The 24,454-nt window shown below is 44.4% G+C and overlaps 1 protein-coding gene across 4 annotated transcripts in view; it reads left to right on the forward strand.

The window, feature by feature from the left end:
* Positions 1 to 24,454, forward strand: part of lyst (lysosomal trafficking regulator) — an 80,052-nt gene that overhangs the window by 32,938 nt on the left and 22,660 nt on the right. For 2 of the 4 annotated variants that reach the window (XM_069659331.1, XM_069659334.1), the window contains exons 6-24: positions 3,139 to 4,087; positions 4,169 to 4,354; positions 6,883 to 7,036; positions 9,695 to 9,906; positions 9,993 to 10,059; positions 10,599 to 10,708; positions 12,351 to 12,720; positions 12,925 to 13,078; positions 13,174 to 13,347; positions 14,421 to 14,581; positions 15,202 to 15,392; positions 16,928 to 17,173; positions 18,899 to 19,072; positions 20,327 to 20,476; positions 21,083 to 21,220; positions 21,555 to 21,753; positions 21,829 to 21,957; positions 22,303 to 22,927; positions 24,217 to 24,394. In XM_069659331.1, the coding sequence (XP_069515432.1) occupies positions 3,139 to 4,087; positions 4,169 to 4,354; positions 6,883 to 7,036; positions 9,695 to 9,906; positions 9,993 to 10,059; positions 10,599 to 10,708; positions 12,351 to 12,720; positions 12,925 to 13,078; positions 13,174 to 13,347; positions 14,421 to 14,581; positions 15,202 to 15,392; positions 16,928 to 17,173; positions 18,899 to 19,072; positions 20,327 to 20,476; positions 21,083 to 21,220; positions 21,555 to 21,753; positions 21,829 to 21,957; positions 22,303 to 22,927; positions 24,217 to 24,394 (4,567 nt within the window). The remainder of the gene's footprint in view (positions 1 to 3,138; positions 4,088 to 4,168; positions 4,355 to 6,882; positions 7,037 to 9,694; positions 9,907 to 9,992; positions 10,060 to 10,598; positions 10,709 to 12,350; positions 12,721 to 12,924; positions 13,079 to 13,173; positions 13,348 to 14,420; positions 14,582 to 15,201; positions 15,393 to 16,927; positions 17,174 to 18,898; positions 19,073 to 20,326; positions 20,477 to 21,082; positions 21,221 to 21,554; positions 21,754 to 21,828; positions 21,958 to 22,302; positions 22,928 to 24,216; positions 24,395 to 24,454) is intronic. The other 2 variants (XM_069659332.1, XM_069659333.1) reach the window with 2 other exon arrangements.

Here is a 24,454-nt window from a genome sequence, read left to right on the forward strand (position 1 = left end):
CTTTGTTGCCTAATGGAGAGATGGAGGATAATTGACCAGTTATGTAACACTCTAAAGAGAACAGTAGCAGCTGCCAAATTAAATATATATTAAACTGTGTTAATCAGGTTTGAGTTTTTTGTTTGGAGATAATCAGGAGAATATTTAGTTAAGCCGAACTCGTGAGTGTAAATGTGTTTTTCTGTTTGTGTCTTAACCTTGCTATCACGTCCAAGTTGTAAACTGTCTCCTCCCCAATGCATGCTGGGAAAGGTTGAACCTCCTTGTGACCTTTTAAACAGGATCAGTGGGTATAGAAAGAGGATGGATGGATGCTCTGAGGCGGTCTGTCAGTGGTGGGCTGATGTGTCTCCTCGATTAAATTCAGAGGATGTTGTTCTGCTCTCTGCAGGTGTGACTGGAATTGAGAGTCTTTCCTGCTGTGATGTCTCTTCAAAAGACAGTTTTATGTCCTCATGATTATGTAAAAGGCGTCATTACACGACTCCTGAGGGGCGTTTTGCACAAACGTATCATCATACACTATATTCATATTCCTTTCATCCACCTTTAATGCACTTTTGTTCAAACACCGACAGCGGCTGACAAGGACAAACGTGCATTACAGGACCGGCTGCAAATTCAGAAAGCATGCCACACTGCCTGCATGGCTACCTGAGCTAACTAGCTAACAGCAGTTAGCTGAACATCATCGAAGCTATCCATCCAACAGAAACCATTTCTCCATAATAACCCATGCAGTCACCAGAGGCAGGGAGAGTAGTGAGATCGCTCCGCCCCGGTCGCTTCTGTCGCTTTCTGGTCTGAAAACATTACCTTCATCAAATTCAGTGCCTGGTCTCCCTCTCTCTCTCTCTCTCTCTCTCTCTCTCTCTTCCTCTCTCTCTCTCTCTCTCTCTCTCCCTCTCTCTCTCTCTCTCTCTCTCTCTCTCTCCCTCTCTCTCTCTTCCTCTCTCTCTCTCTCTCTCTCTCTCTCTCTACATTCAAGAGTTAAACTGTTCCTATTAGCGCCCCCTACAGGTGTGTTTTTATCTCCAAATCACTTCTGTATATCCAGCACACGTGTTGTTTTGGCTTCATGCATACATTGTTTTCATTTGCATCACGTTTTCGTTTGATGCATCATTTCTAAATTTGCAGCCTGTTTCTTCCTCATGAAAATCTTTTGGCCTGTTGCAGCGTGTTGCCGTAGTTGCCACCGTAAACACCAACCTCTCTTGCACAGCTGATATTTGTTACTTACATAGATGAGGAAATATAATTGGTTGTACAGGGGATGTGTATTTGATCACCTGATTCATTTTTGAACTGAAATAGTTAGCACCGAAGATATCGTGAGCAAAGCAAAGACTTTGAGCTTCTCGAGCAGGTTTTCAGCCTAACTGGTGGTCGCACAAATATTCGTATATCTGGTTTTATAAATTAAAACAACATTTTTCAGGTCGGGAAACATTGGAAACAATTTTGAGTATTTTCCAAAACTTTGACTTGCAGGAGGCTCATGTTCAGTCTCGGTCAGGCTCGTTCGGCTCTGTCATATGGACCGAAAATCTACTTTTGAATATCAGTGCAACATTAAGAGGAGAAATTCATAACTTCTCCTACGTTGTTTCTCAGCATTTGATTTTGTGCACAGTCGTGTTTAAAGCTTCTGCTACAGAGATAAAAACCAACAGTGTGTTCATAGACTAAGAAAGCTGAAAATGTAGATTTTATGCACCCTGAGTAAACGATGGTGGTTTTAGAGGAAGCTGAAGCGCGTGTTTGGCGTTCTCAAAAACATGTATCACATAAGATCTCATATACACTAAATCAGTGAATTAATGCAACAGAAATCATCTCCTTTTAATACAGGGTACACAAAGTCTGATCAAAGCTGTTTATCTCCTGAAATCCTGCAGACATCTTCATCATTTTGCACTTTGCTTTCTGCACAGCAGAACTCCACATTTTTCAGATGAGAGCATTAAATATTCAGCCTAATGGAAAGTCATCCTGATGGACTCGCACACGGCTAATGAAAAGAGGAAATGTTCTGAAAAAGCAGAATTAATCAACTCTACATTAATTTCGAGGCAGACTGGAGAAAGGGTTTGAATTAGGGGAAAAAAACTATTAAATTTATCTGCTTTGCGCTCCGAGCTCGAAGCATTAACTGAAAATCAGTTTCAGCTCTTTAACACTCTGCAGGATTAAAGTGTTTTTATTTCAGTCGGTGTGTAATGTCAGCGCGTCTCTGGAGAGGGTTATTTACTCTCACATCATGTTGGTTCAACCGTCACTCGGAGGTGACGCATTATGCCTATCAGGTAATTTACCTTGCTTTGTAATAGCCTCATTCATTATTTATTACTGCCTCAGTAGAGTGTTAAACTGGAGTAAACAAATTAAACGGGGTAAAACATCAGCTCTGTTTTGCTAAGAATTCACATGGAGGACAGGTTAACACACTGAGACGGAGGAACAGGTGTGTCTGTGTGCAAAGTTAGCCTGTTTTTATGTCAATAGGAGTGGATTTCTTTATCTGAAGGTGCTCCTGTGCCCTGGGGGAAATAATATCTGCAACCTGATGGCAGGAAATGAAATAAGGGAGTGTGAAGGATCCTGAGTGACGTCTGTGGCTTTCCTCTGATGTCTGTTTTTTAATTGCTTGGAGATTGTGCAGAGTTTGTAGTTTGTCCTCTGCCCTTTCTGTCAAGGTGTTCGTTCTTACCTTGGCCTATGAGAGGCATAAGCACAGCAGTATTCCTTCTTGGGCTCTTGTTAAGTGTATAAATTGCACGCAAGGGATAGTTCACGATAAAGTGTCCATTATCAGGAAATTATAGACGACGCAGAGCCCATAAATTCCAGATACCGGACACCTGGGGGGGGCATTATACCATTGTCATAAAATCATTTTAACTTTCCCAAGAAAAAAAGACAATTGATTTTTTCTTTTGGAATTAAGATCTAAAGTTTTTATCAAGCCGTAACTGTATTACCCCGGTGATGACTGAGGATGTGACTAATACCTGAAAACATTATTACCATCCTGTAATGCTCCAATGCAGTGGAACATTGTTGCAGCACAAAGACGCTAATAAAATGAAGTAATTAACTACAACCTGGAATAAAACCTGTTATTTCTTGTTACAGGGTGATCCGAGACCTCTTCGTCAGCTGTAACGGCCTCAATCAGGTGACAGAGCTCGTCTACCTGGACCAGACCCGCTCTCTGGCTCTGAAGGTGTTTGAGACGCTGATAATCGGCAGCGGACACCAGCAGGCCGACGGGGTGCTTCAGGAGCTGGAGAGCGCTGATGCTGAAGAGAGGGAGGCCATCCTGGGCCTGGCTGAGGAGCTGGGGTCCCGAGGGGCCGGAGAGGGCCCGCAGAGCCTCAGCAAGTTCTACGAAGGTTTAAAGGAAGTGTATCCGCGTCATAAGAGCCGGAGCGGGCAGGGCCGAGGACCGGGCCGCAGCCGAGCAGAAACCCACCTCCATGTGATCAACCTCTTTCTGTGTGTGGCCTTCCTCTGCGTCAGCAAAGAGGCCGATTCTGACCGGGACTCAGCCAACGACTCTGAGGACACTTCAGGCTACGACAGCACAGCCAGCGAACCTCTCGGCGGGCGACTGCCTTACCTGTCCCCAGACAGCGTGGCCCTGCCCTCCAAAGAGCAGGTTCGGCGTGCTGCAGACGTTTGGTCAGTGTGTCGGTGGATTTACCTGGCCAGCCCCTTGTTTCAGAGGCAGTTCTTCAGGCTGGGAGGACTGGACGTCTGCCTGCGCCTCATGGCCATGGTGATCCAGAAACTGTCCTGTAAGCCAAAGGATGGGAAAGCAAAGAAGAAGAGGGACGGTAAGGGCAAAGGAAGCCCCGAGGCTACAGCCCCGGCTACCTCACCGGGACCAGAGGAGACGTCTCATGATTCAGCCGACTCCCTCGGCTCCGGTCCAGCTGAGGGAAAGACCAAAGATCCTGCAAAGAAGCTGGAGGAAGAGTGGCAACTGCAGAGTATTCGGCTCCTCGAGGCCCTGCTGGCTATCTGTCTGCACAGCGCTAACTCAGCGCTGCAGAGGATAGAGCCCGAGCTTTCTTATCAGGTATGTAGTTTGATGTCAGCTACAAAATAAATACACTTGTATCCTGGCTTAAATTGAACTGTTATGTCTTTGCTTCTTTAGCTGCAGTCAGTGGAAGAGACCCTGTTTGAGGTGAGAGACCAGCTCTCTCGCTCAGGCGTGGTGAACTCTGACCTTGCTGTCCCTCTGTTTGACTCTCTGCTGAGAGTGGCCTTGGCAGAGGTGTCATCTGGTCCTGACCCCCCTGAGGAGAAGCCAGACAGGGTGAGTCCTGCCTTGGGAGAAACTGTGAGTGAAGTTACTGCACCTTTTTTTTATTCTCAAGTTTTTTTCTGTGTAACACGAGTAAAGTTCAGGTTTTAGCTGGACAGGAAGCAGACATTCGGCTCCTCTGCAGCTACATTTGGTCCTATCCTACTAGAAGAACACATACTTCATCTACTACATATACTGTAAGAGTGCAGCGTTCAGGCTGTGAAACGTCCTCACAGTATAAAGTCAGTCGTGTCCCTCTGAAGGACATGTCAACCGGCTGTTTCTGTGCTAAGCTAACTGAAGCTCGCCTCATATTTAAGGCTTTTACACTGAAATCATTGAAACTTCGTTCATCATTGGAAAATCAAAGAACAGTCTGGTGAAAATAATGAACGTTAACTTCAGTCTCCACGTTCCTCTTCTTCAGCTGAACACTGTGATGACATATAAAGAGCAGTGGTGTTTGTTTAGGAGGCGGGCGTACAATGAAAGAATCTTTTTCCAGCCAGACATCATCAAGCATCATAGTGGCTGTTTCACACGTTGCTAAGCAACCCTTATCTTCCTGATGTACAACAAAACAGCAGATGTATATAGTGACAGCTCTTACGTCGACACGAGCGTGGCCTCGTTTTGAAACTCCAGCAGAGCAGAGCAAACGTTTCTGTTTTTAAGTCAGAGAAACTTTTTAATGGGTTCATCTCATTTTTACTGCCTCACAACAGGCCGACAAACTCTGTCAGAAAAACCTTCTAGTATTGATGCGTGCACCTGACAAATCAAACTTTAGTTTCAGTCCAACTGAATGCAAACGGGCATGGACTGCTCTACTGTTACAGAGATTTTTAAACAATGAAACGTACCAAGAAACATTATGCAGCCCCTTTTAAAACTGGGTATTTGAAAGTAAATTACTGTCAATGTTTAAAAAGCCCTAATATGTACTGAAACTTTGATTTATACATATTTTTGAACAAATTGGGATACAGAGAAACTTTTAATGCTCTCTGAAACTGCACTGTTGTTTCTCTGCGTTCTCACATATCCTCTGAATGAAGAACTGCAACAGAGGAAGCAGCACAGAGACATGTAGTAACTTCTCATCTGTGAATCAAATGTACAGTGCGCACATGTTTGGGCACTTGTATCAAAAATATTATATTATATAAAGGGCTTTGGAGTTGCTAAAATATTATTACATCGTACTACCCCCCACACGTTGTGCACTGCCTTGTTAAGAAGATGAAGGTGGAAGTTATTTAATAACTTTCCACTGAGTTCATCTTTATTAACAGATTCTGCAGAAAAATGCAGGACTGGATTTTGGCATTGAAAGCGTTCCGGTTTCCGTTTGTAGTCTGAGTAGTATTGACCAATCACGTGTCAGCAGGCTTTGGTTGTATGCAGGGAAAAGTGTGGAGAGCAAAAGGCATTCACCATAAATCCATACTGGGTGAGACTGGAACGAAGTAAAGGTTTTCTTTATGTGTTCCTTTAATAAAACATAACAGACAACAAGCTGTATCTGCAATTGTACAGAAATAATTTGTATTAAAATATTCATACTTGCCGCTTGTGTATTGTAAAGCTTTCCCCCAAAATAGCAGGATTCTCTTATACTATCTTTTCCCACCCCTAGTGTTTCCTGAACAACCACTTCCTTACTTACTTTTATTAGCAGTAGGCAGGACATGATTAAGGGAAAGTCAAGGCATTGCTAAGTGCTTTATATTGAACAATAAAGCACCAATATGCTACTAATATGCATGCTAGTGAGCCGCCAGTAATGTTAAATATGTTTCTAACAAAAAGGGTCACTTAACGGCTTCCCGTCGCACAGCCTTAGATCTGTTTTTCAAAGGTCTTAAAATGGCCGTCGGACTAAGCCTGTTCCGACACAGGAGGATTTAGCGTTTTATATAATAGATTTACCTAAGAGTCCCGATATTTCCTCAGAGCTTAGTTCTTTCCCAGCGAGCCCAGCAGAGTGTGATGTTCACTTAACCGTTACAAGTACGTCCCACGAAGCTCCAAGATTATTCCTCAGTTTGTCCACTGACGGACCAGCCTTTGAAGCGTTTGCTTCTAGAATATCAAAGGCCTTTTATTTTGAAAGGAGGAGAAGTGTGTATTACAATAAGCTTTTTCTTTGTGCTGGATTGTTTGTGTGTTTATATTTGCATGTGCGCGCGTGTGTGTGTGTGTGTGTGTGCCTGCGTGCATGTGTGATGACTGGCTGTTCACGTCGAGGAGCTGGGCTGTGTGAATGCCGTGCAAGTCAGCTGATTTTTGCCTCATGACCAAAATCTTGTACTTTTTTTCCCCACTAGAAAACATTTTGTTGGGATTTTATTTGCTGTATTAGCGATAGGAACTCTGCCCGTCATGCTTATTTTATTTTAGCAGAACATTCTTGGACTGTTTGTAAGACACAGGATTGGGTAAGCTCGTACGAATGATTCTTATCTTACAAACTGCTCTCTTTCCTCCCCTCCTCACTCTCTCTAACTGTCTCTGTCTCACCCTTCCTCTCTCTGTCTCTCTCTCTTTCCTGTCAGAAGCTCCAGGTGTTGGCGGAGGGGGTGGCCCCGGCAGGCGATCTATCGGAGGAGGTGGACGAGGTGCAGAGCTGTGGTGTCAAGCCCCCGGGAGAGGAGGAGGGCTACGACGCTGACAGCGAGAGCAATCCTGAGGACATGGCAAAGCAGGAAGAGGGTAGGTCCACACTTAACCACACACACACACACACACACACACACACACACACACACTCCCATCTACTCCTCCTCAAGAATCCACAGCTTCTGCACACACCAGACTGCTGCTAATGATATTAGCTCAGGCTGGTTAGCTCTACCTGCACTGTTTGCGTTACTTTAAGTCTTGTAATCATCCGCCGCAGATTGATTTGTCATCCTTTTCCTCTCCGGGGGTTATTTTAAGACGGCTGTAAATCACCTTCACTTCATGCACTCCGTCTCCTGTTTGTTTTTGTTGGTGATTAATGTCAACAGACTAATCTTGATGGATTTTGAGGTCGTGTTTGTTTCAACCTCTGAACCTGCTGCTTTTAGGCCTTGGGAAACCTTGTTTCTCCCACTATTTAATTAATAATTTAACGATTTTTGAACTTGTCTGAGCGTAAATGCTTTCTTTTGCACCCAAACAGCATTGTGGTTTATTAAGTAATTTTCAGTATAAAAACCACTTCCCTGTTTGGTTTGCTGTGGAGGATATTAAGCAACAACAAGTGACTAGTTTTTATTGCGTACATATGACATTGCAGAAACAGGCCTGAGAGTTTTTTTCCTCACAGTAGCCTCTTGTGTCCGCTCAGCCTCTCCGCTCTGGTCTCGCAGGTTAAGAACGTGGTCCAATTACACCCCTTTTTACTTTTTATCCCCTCAGAATAGAGTCATTGTTTGGCGTTTTACAACTGCTGGCTGCTACTCTCCATGGCCTCATGAGCTGAGTCTTGTGACTTAAAGTCCCCAATAAATAGAGACTGTAACTTCCTGGAAAAGTCTCACTTTGGGCCAATCATAAAAGTCTGTCCACTAAAAGTTCTTGTTGTTTCCACTGAGAGGCTCAGGTTGTTCTTCTAAGTGTGTGACAACATTACAGGAAGGATCCCTGCAGAGATAGACCTTTAGTTACAGAGGAAGATGATTTTTTTAACCAAAACGCTCTCTGCAAACACACCAGACTCCATATTATTATATTATGTTGTGCTGGAAATGAACTCACCATTTCAATCACACAGGGTGCCGGTTTTGCTCAGCGGTTAAATCACGCATCCCATGTACAGAGGCTCAGTCCTTGATGCAGCAGCGCCGGGTTCAGCTCCCACCCTCGGCCCTTTGCCGCGTGTCTTCCCCCAATCTCTCTTCGCCTGTTTCCGACACTATCCACTGTCCTCTCTTTATCTATAAAGGCATAAAAGGCCCCCAAAAAAATCACACTAAAACAAACTAACAGACAAGACAACAGTGAACCAGCATGTTCTGTTTTCTGTGAAGTCTGGTGTCTTTAAAGAGAGCAAACGTCCGCTTTTAGTGTGCATACTTGTGTGCCCCCAAGAATTACATTGCAGCCCTTCGTGCTCCCATTTAGACCCAGAAATAGGAACATATAGGATTAAAAAACAGGAATGTCCCTTTAACATGATACCTGCTGCAGAAGATATGAGGACGCCAAAAGATTATTTAATCACTCTTTGTGCACCAGAGATTTTTAAGTATATTGATAAAGTCAGTTGTATCAGTTTGTCTCTTCTTTAGCTTGTGGTCTTTAGCTTATATATTTACAATTATTTGGCAGAATCAGTGAGTAAAATCATCATTTAACGAGCTGTTGTCCCCTCTCGTTAGGGTTGTTTGATTGACAGGTGTTTTAGCCTATCTCAACCCACATCTTCTCTCCCAAACGTTTCCCCCTTTATGCCCAAAGTTAAAATTTTCTGCTGCTAAAAACGGCAATTTTCCCGACAATCCAAAACACGGCGTCAAACACAGGATGTTCTTAAATGTTTTTAGCAAGGAAATGTTCTTCGGTTGCCATCAGGATGTCGTTACGTTTTATCTGCTTGTAAAGCTAATCCAATTCAAGTCATGCATCCTCTGTGTAATCCAGCTACTAAATGCTCCAAGACTGATCCTGTTATCATGTTTGATTATTCCTCAATCATATTCCATATTTTAGCTCTCTTCTGGTAATAGTTTGTTGTCTGAATGTTGCTCTGTTTTTATGTTTTTATGTGCAAGCTGCTCCAAACAAATTGCCCCAAGTGAAGGATTATTTCTTCGTCTCTAGAGCGTATTTGAATTTTAACAGCTTCCTGTGCTGAAACCAATCAGAAGAGAGTAATTGAAATGATTTGTGAGTTAAAGATAAGACTTCTGTTTCTTCCAAAATCTAAATATCTACATTTTCAGACCAAACCTGCACCTACATTTTACACTAAACAGTATTAAGAGAAAACCTGGATACTAGTCGCTACAGGCCCTTTATTTAATATTTCCTGTCAGCAGTTTGTCTCTGGTTGGTTGGTTAAAGATGGAGGCAAACTGTGTAGCCGTGCACAGGGAGAGAGAGCGAGCTTCATTAATAAAAGGAGGTCCCTGAAGCCGTGCTCGAGCCTGCTGGGCTGCTTTCCTGTAAATCATGAGGGGAGTCCCATGCTGCTCTGAGACTGAACACAGGACGGAGAGTAATTCATTTTTATGAGCTGCCTCCTGATGGAGGATGGAGCTGGAGCAGGGGATGCCTGTGGATCCAGAAGCAACGCAGCCTGCTAGTGTGTGTTTCAGCTGACGTTCGACATCTCTTCATGTCTCTTGTTGTGAGTCTGATCGTGTGTGTTTTTTCTCATAGGCGTGAAGGTGGAGTCTTCAGCCCCGCGTGAGTTTGCGGCAGTGGTGGACGGGCCCGGGCGTGGCGTCCTGCTGTTCCCTGAGATCTGCACGATGGAGCTGCAGCTTCTCGCCACCGGCTCCCCAGACCTGGAGGTTCTGAGCCACGTGTTTCATAGCCTGCTGGGCGCCGTACACGCCAACCGCCGCAATGCTGCCTTGCTCTACGACCAGGTCAGACTGAGCACTTCTTCTTCAACCGCCTCTGCAGTCTGTGTTTTTGTTACTCCTCTCCTGACGCCTTGTTCCTGTCCTCACAGGGAGGAGTCAAAACCATCCTGTCAGGCTTTCACAACATCCTCAGCCAAACAGACCCCTCCTTCACAGGTTTGTTATTTCTTCTGGTTTATTTTTGCCTTTTCCGACTCTGTAGGAGATTATTCATGAGAGACATCAAGAAAAATCTGAGTACACTCAGTTTTCTGTGTTCCTGAGATATTTTTTCCTGCTGCTGACATTTCGACTGAGTCCTCGGGGTTTAGACGTCACACTCAGGATGAATACATTCTGGGAACTCTTGGGAGAATCTGCACTCAATGACTGAGTTCATGTTGTAGAATATATCTTCTCCCACATGCACGTATGTTTGCAGCTTTATCTTCTTGCTTCTGACATGCCTGTCACCTTTCTAAAACATCCCAAACAATGCAGATGATATTAATAACTCTTGCAACAATTTAAACACAATCCTCAGACTGTTGCGTGTGCTCTCTCTCTCTGCACTTGTTTCTGTGGTGTATTTTTCTAAACCGGAGATAATGTCTGCTGAAAGCGAGCAGTTAGCGATGCTGTCTAATGTTTTTCCTGTGGTGTTCTGCTGAATAAAAACTGTTTACTCAGTCTGCCCTTCATTGCTCTACATTCAGACTGCCAGACTGTGCTCGTGGAGCTGCTGGTGGCCATGGTGAGCCAGCGAATCACAGCCGAGGAACTGGCTCTGTTGATCCGTCTCTTCCTGGAGAAGACCCCGCCTACTGTAAATATCAAACCCTCTCCGTCTCTAAACAATGCATGTTAGCTTATGTTCAGGGAGTTAGCACTGATAGCTTTGCTCGCAGCATACTCACATTCATTTTTTCATCAGGAACAAGAACCTACTTGTAAGACATCGTTCCCGTCACACTCTCTTCTCACTTCATGGTTCTTTGAAACTCATCAACACATAACGCTCCCCCGAGCCCGCTGCAGTCTGTATACAATTAACACCAGCGTGTGCAGAACAGATGTGATGCCACAGGTCTGTGTTTAATTGGGATCTGGCAGCAGACATCATTAATAACCTGTCGCCGAGAAATGGGTTCCCATGAGGCCAGAGGGGCTTATTTTTAACCATGTGAGCGTAATGACATGTGACCTGTGTTTAAGAGTACGAAAATGAGACGCTGTCGTGGCCACATATAATTGTGTTTCTGCGCTGCCTCCCAATTTTTTTATGGCTTTATTTTATCAAGACGAGCAGGGTTGGCATCGGGTCATGAACTCAAACCTACTGTAGCTGGTTGTGAAACGGTCTCAACTTAAACCTGATGCCTGTGTTTGAGCTACAAAAGCAAACAGACCATCAAGTAGAAGAATGTTTCTGTAGTTATCTTTAATGCCTGTAGCCGGGTCGGACTCTGACAGAACAGTACACAGCTTGCAGACAAAAATAGTCATTATTATAAATAGCCACCGGGCTTTCTTCAGGCACACTCCGACCGAGCCAAGCATGTAGTTTAAAAAGCCTTTATTGAGTCAGGGTAAAAAACCTCATCAAAGAAATAAACACTGACTGGTGTCCCTCATCGGGTCTTCCTCGGGGCGTGGCTAGAAGGAGTCACGACTCTTGTGTGCCTGAAGAAAGCCCAGTGGCTTCCCTTCCTCTGCAGTTTACCTTTTAGCCTTCAAGCGCACCTGGAGTTTAACACCTTGCTACAGTGAACACCCGCTATCCCTCTTTTTCCTCTTCTCTGTTTATCTGCCCTGGCAAAGTTTCACAGTGAGTATTAAGTTAGCCTGTTAAGAGGAAGCAGGGCGATGTCTTCGCTAGAGAATATTACACAAGAAATGCACTGCTTTGTCCACAGGGGGCGCCACAAGCAACCTAAAATTAACATTTCTTTCAGGAGCTTTAAGATAGGGATCAAAAACTAACTTAATGCTCCCGTGGGGGTTTTTAACCGACTGAATTTCATCCTGATGCCTCTATATGACCTACAAAACCAAACTCGACTATCAGGAAGAAGAGTATTAATTATTTCTATGTATTTGTTTATAATGTGTGTAAGCGCTGCCACTGAATCAGACGAGCAGATCAACAGCTACAAAAACTGCCTTCGTTTACATTTTCCACATCAAGATTTACAGCAACTGAATGGTGGTGATTTAAAATAAAGCAGGAGGAGATTTTTCATCAGAAAACACGACTTACACACGTACAGGACGAGTTCAGCACAGAGAGGAGACTTCAGTTGGTCCACAGGGGGCGCCAAAGATCGACAGAGTAAAAGTTCCCTAACAGGAGCTTTAAATGAAAAACTGTAAACATTCAGAGAAAACACGAACAATGTTTTTATTATTAAATCTAAAATAATGGAGACTGTCCCTTTTAACTTCCTGTTTATTTTCTTACCTGTCAGGTGATTTTACTGAAAGGCATCTTACAAATTGTCGAAGCCAACATGAACATGGAACCTCTCCACTTCCTGACATTTCCCATAATCCTCGGCGCCTCGACACCAGGAGCTTCATCCAGCGGCTCCAGACAGAACGGAGCAGCCGGAGGGAAAAGCGTCGGTTTGATCTGGAAGGGCAAACTGTCTCCTGGTCGTAGAGAGGGAGACGCAGAGAACCGACCGAGCCACCTGCGCTCCTCTCCCTGGCACATTTCTCCTCTCCACCTGCCCCTGGTTGGGCAGAACTGCTGGCCGCACATGGCGAGCGGGTTCAGCGCGTCCATGTGGCTGAGGGTGGCCGAGCAGGAGGAGAAGGACGCGGACAAAGACGAGGGTATGTCGGACATTCAAAATGATGACGCCTCAGCCTGTTAGTGTGATAGAAAACCTCCAATCTGCCTTGAGAACATCAGCAGAATACAGAATATAAGGGTCTGATGCTCAGAATGTCCTGTGGGAGACCTCAGTACCCCGAGCTATGTTCAGATGAAACTTAAACAGGAGCTGGTTTTGAGATTCTTTAGTCGTTGTTTTCCAGAGGAGAGTAACGCTCCTGCAGCTGAGTCCCATCATGGCTCCACTCAGGCGGGGACCAGATCAGAGGAAGGCCTCATTCATATTCTGTCCATGGGCTCCAAGGCACTGATGCTTCAAGTGTGGGCCGACTTCTCTACAGGCTCTCTCACATTCAGGTGAGTCTCGGCTCCCACAGTACAGTCTGAGAAGAATGGGCTGAAGTATTTACAGTTTAAGGACCCTGAAGTGTTGGAATGTGCTCTTCTCTCAGGATTTGCATAGACCCAAACGATGAGATAAAAGCAGGGCTGCTGGCTCAGGCAGAGTCTGCAGAGGAACTCCTCAGAGCGGGTCAATGGCAGCACCTGGGCCTCACCTACACCCAGCAGCCGGAGGGCAAGAAGAACATCCACGGCCGTGTGGTGGTCTGGGTCTGTGGCATCAGGTGAAGAACTCTAACTGTGGTGTGGGGGAAGATTGGGTTCACTTAAGTATCTCAGTCCTTCTTTTTTTTTACTAATCTGCGACAGATTTTTTGGCTCCAGCTTGATTCAAAGTAGAAAAATACTTTGCACATCGATTTTAAGAGACAGGTGCACAGGAGAGGAACGAGTCCGTCAAAAACTGCGAGCAAACTCCTGCACACCGTCAAAGTTTCAGTTCCAGACCTTCATCAGGGAGACCAGATGATAGTTGCCAATAAATGTATTTTTCAAAGTTAGACCGGGCACAGTCTTTGAGAAACTAGCTTGATTAGAATGAACAACAGTTTCTGTTTTACACACCAGACTTTACAGACTTCACGGGTCTGTTTGAGCTAACCAGGAAACTCACATACTCACTGCATGTTTTGTAAATCATCCCACGTGATTCTACTCTGCCAATCAAATCTCTGCGACTCTCAATGTCCGTTCCCACCACGGACAGAGACATTTTTGATTGTACTTTCACATTTAATTTCAATGAACACTTTCAGCTCCATTTTGTGCTTCATTCTGACTTTAGTTTCTCCGACCGTCTCTGTTGTTTACTCTTCCACTCTAAACTGCCGCTGCGAGGTCGGCGCTCATCACATGACATGCCAGCTCCCCCAAAAGAGAAGCCCAAACCTCTCCATCGCCCCCTGGGGGAGGGGCTGTAAACGTCAATTTCACCGTCAATCATGTTTATTTAATCGTGGCAAGACAAACTCATGATTGAGATTAATATTAACTGTGCAGCCCGAGGTAAAATTATGTGATAAAAACATCAGAAGTACCAGCCTCAAAACAAGCAGAGCACCTACACACGAGCTGAGCAGCTCCTCCTGATGGGCTCTGTCTGCAGAAGAGGGTCCGACAAACACAGATTTTTAATATAAAACTGTATTATTCAAGGTTTTGCTGGTTTAATGAAAAATCCAGCCTTAAGAATGTAACATATGACTGACGTTTTCTTGGTTAGGTGTTGTAAGGATGGTGGTTTTAAATCTGGTGAATCTGTGAACTTAGCCTTCACCTAACTTTCTCTCTGTTTCAGGAAATGTGAGGTGTCTTTGGACTACACCTTACCCAGGAAGTCCAGTTTATCATCTGACAGCAACAAAACCTTCTGCATGCTGGGTCACTGCACGCCGTCCTGTGGGGAGCTGCTGAAGCAGGGCGGACGCTGGAGCATGGGCACTGTGCTCCTCTTCAACGGTGGGACTCCTGTTTACTCCTGTCTTCTTCATCTGACTGAAACTTTGAGACAGTTAATCAGTTTTAATCCTTTTAATATGATATTTCTGCTCGGCCTCGGTGCTGCGTCCTCGTGCTGCACTGATTATCTCGCCTCTTTCATCAGCTGTAAAACTGTACATAAATAAATGATAGTTTGTGGTGCAGCTACGTTTGAAAGCGTATCCCGTCCCGTAAAAGGCCGCTGCTGGTGTGATGTGTGGCGTGCTGCAGATTCTCAGCATTCTCTCCGGAGGCTTTCTGAATACTTCTCTTGTTGCCTCTAATTGGCTGTGAATGGCTCGCCTCTGGGTGAGTTCAACCTGTGAACCCAACTGATGTCTTTAGACAAGCTTCAGCCTCTCTCATATGTAAGAGTTTCTTCGACTGCGAGATTCAAGATTCATTAAAACAAGAAATAAAACATCAAGGTGCACCGAGGCCCCTCAAGGGTCTCGCTTTGCATGAAATTATTAGTTATTACTTTATGGCTTATTGATGGAATAATTTAAATATTTTACACAAGCGTCCATGTTGGATTATTCTCTTTCCCTGCTTCCACATAACTTAATATCTGAACTCTTTTTGCCTCCATGTTTCAGGATCCAGAATAGGATCTGAGGAGGCTCTCTACCTCTACACCAGCGGGCCCGACCTCACCTCCATCATGCCCTGCAAATACGGCAAGCCAAATGGGACATTCTCCAAGTTTGTCACTGAGGAAGGCCTGAAGTGTGAGCACGTGCGAGAGCTTCTGATGAAGAGCAAAGATGTGGACACGACAGCTTTAGTTGTAAGTTTACTTTGAGAATCGGCTCAACATCCCGTCACAACACAAACGATGAACCTGTTAAACCCTCTACTTTAAGATAAAGTGCTACATTAGCGTAGCACGTCCCTCCTATGTCCCCTTCATTGTTTCATTTCACAGTCTTTGAATAACGTGCCTTTCCAATCAGCGGTCGTTAACTATACTTCATGGTAGGAAGTAATTTCCCCCCAGTGGAAAAAGCTATTACAGTTAAGCTTCAGCTTTTCAGTGAGACTGAAAAGTGTTATTATTCACATGAAATGCTAATGACTTTATGATAATAGTTCTGCTGATGAATAAAGAAAGAAGGAGTGAGACGAAAGATTTCTTCTCCATCTTTTTATATGTTTTGTTAAACTCTCACTGAAGTCTAAACCCCGAGCAGCCCGGTGCAGCTTTTTGCTTAAACTCTTTAAACTCCAACGATCACCCTGTTTCTAGATGCTTCTATCTTCCACACTTTAGTTGTGCTCTCTTTGTCACCTCATCAAGTGTTGATACACAAAATACTTTAATCTGATCTCTTCGCTTCCCTTCAGTCTCCCAACACACACGTGCACACAGCTGCTGGCCCCGCCTCCCTCTTTCCTGTGTCTCTCTGTCTGTATGTCGACTGTCTTCATCAGGAGTCCTTTTTATTCAGTCACAAAAGTTTCATATTTTCAGTTTTCATAGAACGTGAGCCGCGTGTGCACGAGGGATGACATCGGCACCTTTTACAAGCTTTAAAGCAGCGACAGATTTAGGTTTATTTAAAAGGAAAAGACCGCCGCTCGTTTAATGAAGTTAGAGTAGAGACGTACAAGAGGACATCTCTGTCTCTGTGTGTGTGTTTCTCTGCAGGGTGTGTGTGTGTGTAGACCCTGCTCGCGACAGGTACGGGAGGGGGAGAGAGCGAGGACAGATTGTCCACTTATTTATTGATTGATCTCAGATGGATAAAATAACAATAAATGAAAAGCCAGGGTAACGTTGTGTCGTGTGTGTCCGTTATGTTTTCAAAGCTGCCGCATGCAGCTGTATGATCAGTGACGTATGAGGTCGGGGGATATAACAGAGTGCGATTAATCAGGGTTTAATAAAGTTTCACATACAAGAACAAACAACAGAATCACACAAACAACATCAAACGGTGAATTAGCAGCGTTAAGGTACTTAACATTCTTATTCACTGGTCAAATAATCCTTGATCCTGAGTTTAAAATCTTCCCGGCAGATAAATAATCTAGTTTAAGGTGACTCTTCAGCTCAGGTCAAGACGAGGAAGCAAAAACATAAAAAGTACTTTAACCAAAGACGGAGCAGTTTGAAGGATTTTGTTCACATGACCAAAGGGTTCTCGTTTTAAAAGTTAGAAGAAGAGAGGAAACTTTTAATCGTTCCCACATTTCTGCTGGAGAAAGAGAAAAGTCCTTAAAATATAATGCATGTAGAGCGGCCTAGTTGCAGTGAAGTGTGCTGAAACTTTGAGCTGAAAATGATTGTGTGTGTGTGTGTGTGTGTGTGTTTGTGTTCAGGAGAGCTTGGCGGTGGTCTACGCTCCCAGCAGTCCCAGAGTCTACACCATCTACGAGCCCGTGATCAGACTGAAAGGTCAGGCCAAGACGGTGGTGACCCAGCGGCCGTTCAGCTCCAAAGAAGTGCAGAGTGTCTCTCTGGAGCCGAACTCGCTCAGATCTCTGCTCCCCACTGAAACACAGGGCCTGCAGAGCGTGCTGCACAAGATCGGAGGAACCGGGAACTTTGTCTTCCTCTTCGCACAGGTATGATGATACTACCATAAATTAATTTAGCTCTCGCTCTCACTGAGTCAGAGAGGAGCCACTGTTAAAGTGAATTTCCTGTAATCCTGATTGAGATGGATGTGTTTGAGAGGGAAAAGTGACTGTTTGATTCAATAAACCAGGAAGACTCAAATTCGTCCCCTCACGGCACAAACATCTTCATCAAAACTTCAACTATTGATTTCATTAGCTTCTGCTCGTCAGCTGCTCCTCTTTCACTCATTTGCACCTTTTATGAGACGACAACAACACAAAGAAAGAACGAAGGGATTTAATTTTCATGCCACAAACACTCTTGATTTAATATCAGACGTTTGAGGACACTTCATTTTACTAATCTATAAGCTGCTTCTTTCAAAATGAATGAAGATGCTCCACATGACCAGCGCTGCAGCTTAATTAGATTTAGAGCCATAAAGATAAATGAAGCAGCCTCATTCTTTTGTCCTTTTGTTTGTTTTTCTTTCTTTAATATCTTCGCCCTCCTCGTCTTCCTCACCCCTCTGTCTCCTCTCGTCTGAGTCTTTGCATCTTTTGTCTTCTTGCTTGAACTTCATCTTAACACTGCCATCATTTTGTCTCACTTTGCTTTGGATTCTGTTGCTATTTTGCCTTCAGAGTATCATGCTTACTTTGTCAGTAAAAGCACTTTGTAATCTTTTTTAAGGCACTTTTTAGATAAAATTACTGATATAAAGTACTAAACATATTTAAGGAAATGAATGACCTCTAGTTGAACTCTGTAATTAATTAGTTTCTTCATTAAATGTGTCAGAAACAAGCCGCCTTCCTGTACACGAGGAAAGTCATGAAAGTTTAGTTGCACCTTTTGCCGCTACAGAAGTCATCGTTCTCACATTTCCTCTGCATTCGTCACATTTTTAAGATTCTCGAGCGAATTACATCCTGGGGAGAGATCAGTTGTGTACACGAGAAACGAGAGGTTTGTCAGCGAGAGACTAACATGAAAATAAAACAAAAATCAAGAAGCTTCAGAATCAGCTGTATTGGTCAGGTGTGTACACATACGAGGAATATGTCTCCGGGTTAACTTTGCTCTCCACGCACAAGCATTAAACATTAAATATTAAACCATTATGTACGAGCCTAAGTGAGACAATAGTGCAGTGGTGAGGAGTTCAAATGATGCTGAAATAATATGACTAAAAAATGAGGTTTGCTCAGATTAAGGCTCGTTTGTTACCTCAAAAAAATCTGTCAGTAAGGACCTTAAATGTTGATGAACACTTCTTTCTGAAGATGCAAAGAAAAAGAGATCCGTTCCATACCGTACATGTAATTCACTTTATCGATCACTCCTGCTGCGCAGGGTTCGAGCTGCATTTTTACAGGTAGAAATCAAAATCGTGAACATGTATTCATCAGGACGCTGACCTGAAAATCTAAATGACCTTAGAATAATGGGCAGGTCAGTGAGCAGTATAGTTCTTGTTCTGTTTCTGGGCACTCCCAGAATACATGCCAGTGGTCGGCTTCCTAAAACCCAAACTGCCTCCAACATAAGTGTAATCTCACTTGTAAATTTGAGGCTCATGTGTGCTCGCTGGGGACACAATAACTTCTGCAGGAACAGTGTGAAATTATGATTTAGAAAGAAAGCAACACCTGACTCAGGTTCACACCTGAATTGTTCACCTGTTCTCTTTCCTCTTTTGTCTTCCTCTCGGGGTCTGCGGCGTCCAGACGGTGGAGCTGAGCGACTGTGAGAAGACCCAGGCTCTGGCCCTGCGCGTGCTGCTGTCTCTGTCCAAGTTCAACCAACACCGCATCCACGAGATGGACTGTTACCACGCCTACTCCATGATCCACCAGGTCCTCATCAAGTCCAAGTGCATCGTGGGATATCACATGCTGAAAGTGAGTCGCACCTTGAACTCTTTGCTGATCTGTGCTGTGAAATATTCACCGGTACCATGAACCTGACCCGGCCTGCTGTTACTGGACCCTCTGGCTGTGTCTGTAGCTGAGCTGTGTGACGGCTGAGATTCTGTCTGTCTGGATGAGACACTGAAGTCCTGCAGAATCACACAGCACCTCTGACTGCCTGTCACTCGAAGCTTTCACATATAAAGCACAAAGCTGCACTGACTGGAGATATTAAAGAAGAAACATGGTCCGTCTCTTAAACTTGTACTTTTCTGTTTATGCTGCAAAAGAAATCTTTTATCTCTCTTATAAATCTGTCAATTTGTAGGACTTTAACTGAATTCCCCGGTCAGAGAGATGAATAATGTAACTAACTCTGTATAAGGCTGCCAGCTTCCATCTTGTCTCGGTCTAGAGACCCAAAGGATTTGTAACCTCTGCAGTGAAGCTGGTCACAACTGATGGACTCTGATCAATACAGACAGGCTGCTCGGGCAGTAAATGGCATTGGTTTTGATGAAGTGGTAAACACTTCTCATCCTGCACAGTAAGGATGTTTCTGAAGAGATAGCGTTTATCAATACTGCGATGTCTCCCATCGGTTTGTCCACTGCCTTCTTGAAGCCTCGAGTTTTGTCTGTTTTTGGCGTCAGCAGTGACCACGTTTGGAGGAGAGGTCTGTGCACATGGCTGATTCATTATCTGGCAAATGAGCTCGTTAACCATCGTGCTTCCCAAAGAATGAGATTTTATTTGTGGTGGTAGCTGACCGAAGGGTTTATTTATCAGACTAAAGGAGTTAAGAGAGCTCATGGAACATAGCTGCAGGTGAACAGCATGAACCTGGTAACTTGGTTCCCAGCCGGGAAAATCCAACAACGGTCCTGACTCCCTGCTCGGGCCGCCACAAATACATCACCGTATGACAAACACTGAAGGAGCTAACAAGCCAGGTATGGTGAGCACAGACACAGGTAGCTGCTAATCAGTGCTAACATATGAATAAAATAATGAGTGTAGAAACAGTGTGTGAGACGTGTTGGACGCTCTGTTCGTCCAATAAAGCGCACACACAGATTATCTGTCTGATATTTACATGAACAAATCTCCAAAAGTCTGACTCACTGCTGGAGACAGCCTCTAGTGGACACCAGAGGAACTGCAGGTTTTGGCTCTTTAGTGCTGGCTTCATTTCTGGATCTGAGTGACCATCACTTTATTTCTGATGTGGTTCTGTCTCTGCAGACTTTACTGGACGGATGCTGCAGTGGACCGATCCTCATCCTCGGGGAGGACGGGCAGTTCCGTTTGGACACAGAGTCGGTCGCTGTGGTTCAGGACATCAGGCTTCTCTCAGACGTCCTGCTGGACTGGAAGATCTGGGCCAAGGCCGAGGTAAACCGCGACATCACGGGGTTTAAAATGTGTTGTCGATATAACAGATCAGGTGTAAATACAGACAAGAGCAAACATATGACCGATTACAGGATTATCTTCAATTCATATTAAGACATTTTATAAGTGTTTAAAGACGGCTTCATTCTTTATTAAACTTTAGTCAAATATAACTAAAACTACAGTATTTACAGGATAAACTAACACTTAATAAAATAAACTTTTTAAGTTTTTGATCACACTTTAGGGTTCTGTAAACAGCAACACTCAGTCTGCACATTTTAGTTCCTCTGAAGGTCTGTTGATTCATTTACATTCATTCCTGATGAGCAGAAAAAGCTCCAAACATCATTTAATAATGAGCTAATAATAAATTCATACACCTCAGGAGCAACTCTCATTTTCTCCTCGTAATACTTTTAATTTAATAATTGGTTTGAACTGATTTTCACCTCGATTTTATGACCAGACAAAGTTGTTGGAGGAAATACTGAGTGTTAATCATTAAAGGTTAAAGTTCAGATGACTCTTTTTGTTTTAGCTGTTTTGTGGTTCGATGGTTAAACTAGTAAAAGTGATCTCTGTGTCACTCTGCTGTTTCTTCAGGCTGGAGTTTGGGAGACTCTTCTTGCAGCCTTAGAGATCCTCATCAGGGTGCACCACCCTCATCAGGTCTTCAACATCCGCCAGTTCCTCAAAGCAGAAGTAGTGCATCGCTTCCTGCTCACCTGCCAGGTGTTACAGGTTGGTCGCTGTCTTAAAAACACTTTAATAATAACTTTTATATGTAAAGATCTTTGGTATTGTACTTACTCCCAACTCTATCCTGCATGTATTTTCCCAATATTAAATTATGCTTCAATGATTGCAGACTCTTCAAACAGTTTTTTAAGCATTCGCACGTTCTTCTTTGGCTGCTCGGGGCCTCATGGGTTAAATTCATCCATCAAAGTGGAGAAAATGTGAAATAATAAAAACTGTGGAATCTCTTACTTAATTGTATTTATGCATAATGTATTATTTATGCAATCACTGTCTCTTCGGAGGCTGTTTCTGACCGCATTACGTTTGCCTTAAGGAGCATCGGGACGAGCATCTGACCGCCATCCCGCAGGAAGTCTGTCTGTCATTCGTCAAGATCATCCAGGAAGTCCTCGGGTCTCCTCCGGACATGGACCTGCTCAAACTGATCTACAACTTCCTGCTGGCCGTTCACCCGCCGACCAACACCTACGTCTGCCACACGCCGTCCAGCTTCTACTTCTACCTGCACATAGGTGAGGAAGCAGTGCGATTAAAGGCAGGAACTCTTCATCCAACTTCCTTTGATGCTGAGTTCTTCTGTTTGTCAGATGGGAAGCTGTACCAGGAGAAGGTGCAGTCCATTATGTACCTGAGACACTCCAACAGCGGGGGAAAGTCTGCCAGCAGCTCCGTGGTGTCGCTCTCCCCGACTGTGTTCACTGAAGCTCCACATGAAGGTACAGCTGCTTAACAGAGATTTAATCCGACTGCTGATATTAACAGTTCATGAAGAGCCTTTTTTATTAGACGACTTTGCAGCTTTATGTTTGATCTGAGCTTTTATTGATCTGCTGGGTTAAAACCCTCCTTTGTCTTCATAACCATCTCTTTGATCTGTTCTTTTTATTTCTAGCTTCAGGACAGGGTGGTAGAAATGAAGTAGAATTCGGTGTGTAACTTTCGACATCACATTGTGATAAATTCAGCGAGACAAACACCTGACCTGAAGTGCCTGCATACAAACAATAACGTGTAAAGTCTTATGATCTATAAATACTGAATCATTCTGATTTATCTTCCAGGTCATCTCCCCGCTCCTTCCCCTGAACACGGAGGTGATGATCAGTCGCTACGCCCGCCCAGTGTGGCTCCATCTCCGTACTCCTCCCCTCTGCTGACACCTCGACTCGGACACGGCGCCCCAAATGAGGCAGGCGAAGGTGACGGGGTCTCCCTCGCCACTCAGCAGGGCCTCGGCAGCACAGAGACGCTCAAGAAGGGCGGAGGTGAAGAGCAGCTCCTGAGCAGCTGTGAATCAGCAAAGACCATCTGTGAGTCTAAGGACGTAGGAGAGGGAGGAGCGCTGAGGACGCCCTCCATCAGCGTGGAGGAGGAGCGGGACGAGGCGGCGGAGGTGGACAGCTTAGCGGAGGGCAGCGTGGGGGTGGCGGAGTCTGAGGACAGGTTTGACTGGGCGAGCGATGAGGCGCCGCGCCGCCCTGACAGCCTGAAAGGGATCCAGTCCTTCCAGAGGAGCCACAGCAACCTGGCCAGTCTGGGTCTGGCCTTCCCGGCTCCAAATGGCTCGCTGGCGATCGGCCGCTGGCCCAGCGCAGCCGACCGGGGCTCCATGCCCGAGGACTGGGAGAGCTACACCTACTCTCCTGGCTACGACAGGACGCACAGCAAGGCGGAGTCCAATGACAGGTACGCTTTAACAAGACTTTCTATATACCTGTCTCCACTAAAGCTGCAACAACGAAAGGACGGCTGAAGAGAGACAGGAAATATGGGCAGAAGACATTTGTTGGCTCAAGCTTCTTAAAAGTGAGGATTTGCTGCTTTTCTCAGTCGTGACAGTATTTTAGTTTTTCTGTTGCTTGGACAAAAGAAGAAATGTGAAGATGTCGCTCACATTTTGTAATTTTGGATAAATTTATCCACGAGGAAAATACTAGTTAGTTTTAGGACCAGAAAACTGTTCCAGGATGTTTTCAATGTAATTTCTATTTATAATATTAGTAAAGTCAACCCATAACCAGTGTTCATGTCGTTATCGAAAATCCTGATGGTAAATGTTCATCAACACCCTTTTGTTCGTTACGAAGACGAGATGTTGATGAACTAAAAAAACGACACGTGTTTTGTTTTAACGGGACAGGACGAAAATGTTGGTAGTTGTAGATGTTAGACATTCAAAATCCATATTTCCCCCTCTGTGCGTCTGATCTGTCAGTGCAATGCTTCCCTGTAACTGGTTGAACTGGTTGAGTAGCGTGCAGATCCCCTGAATCCGACCCGACATGCAGATGATGACATCCCAAAGCTTGAAACAACATGACGGCATCCACAAAGAAAAGAAAAGATGGACACTTTATTTAATGAACTCAATGCACTGAGGTAACAGGAGACGGAGAGACGCCCTGTGGATACAAACGAGGCTAGAACTGGACTGCAACAAAAAACTGGACTTAATTGTTTTGAGTTGTCGTCGACTAAAACTTGAAAGGGTAAAAATGTGACTAAAACTGAGAAGCACTTTAAATCTAAAATAGCTGCCCAAACTAACACTGCTCATAACAAACTTCAGCTGATCTCGTTGAGCATCATTTCTCTTGTTTTCCACGTTGGTTTTGTTCTGTTTCCTCTGATGGAGAAGTCCTGTGAAAGGATTTACATAATCAAAAAACAGCTTTTAGTTATGGAAATATTTCCTCCTGTTTTGTCACGAAAGTCACCTTTTGTCTTTTCCGGAGACACGGAGTGGGCTGTCTGAAAACTGCTCTGATCTGTGGAGGAATTTCAAGCTGTGCAGGAAACTTTTAACAACACGATGAAGGCTTAAATTAAATTTCAAAGCAGGTGTTTGTTTTAAATTCTGAGTTTTCCTCTGACTTATGCAAATTTGATCCTGATGGAGAACAAATGTTCACTCTCAGTTATCCAGACAAACTTCTGTTACATCACCTAAGATGATATGTGTGCTGTGTCTTTAGGTCCACGGAGGACTGCCTGGTTCTGATCTGCTGCGGACTCTATGATCTCCTGAGGGGGATCCTGCTGCTGCTGCCGGACCTCATGCTGGAGGAAGTGATGGACAAGCTCATCCAACCAGAGGCCCTGATCGTCCTGGTCAACCACTCGTCTCCCCTCATCCAGCAGGGAGTCATGAAGGTTGGTTCGGTTCTGTCTCTGATGAGTGAAACAGGTTGATCTGATTTAACACCTGGAGTC

Source organism: Semicossyphus pulcher, unplaced genomic scaffold (genome assembly GCF_022749685.1).
Source record: "Semicossyphus pulcher isolate SPU_LCO1_2020_fin unplaced genomic scaffold, fSemPul1.0.p SCAF_12, whole genome shotgun sequence".
NCBI classification, from domain to species: Eukaryota; Metazoa; Chordata; class Actinopteri; order Labriformes; family Labridae; genus Semicossyphus; species Semicossyphus pulcher.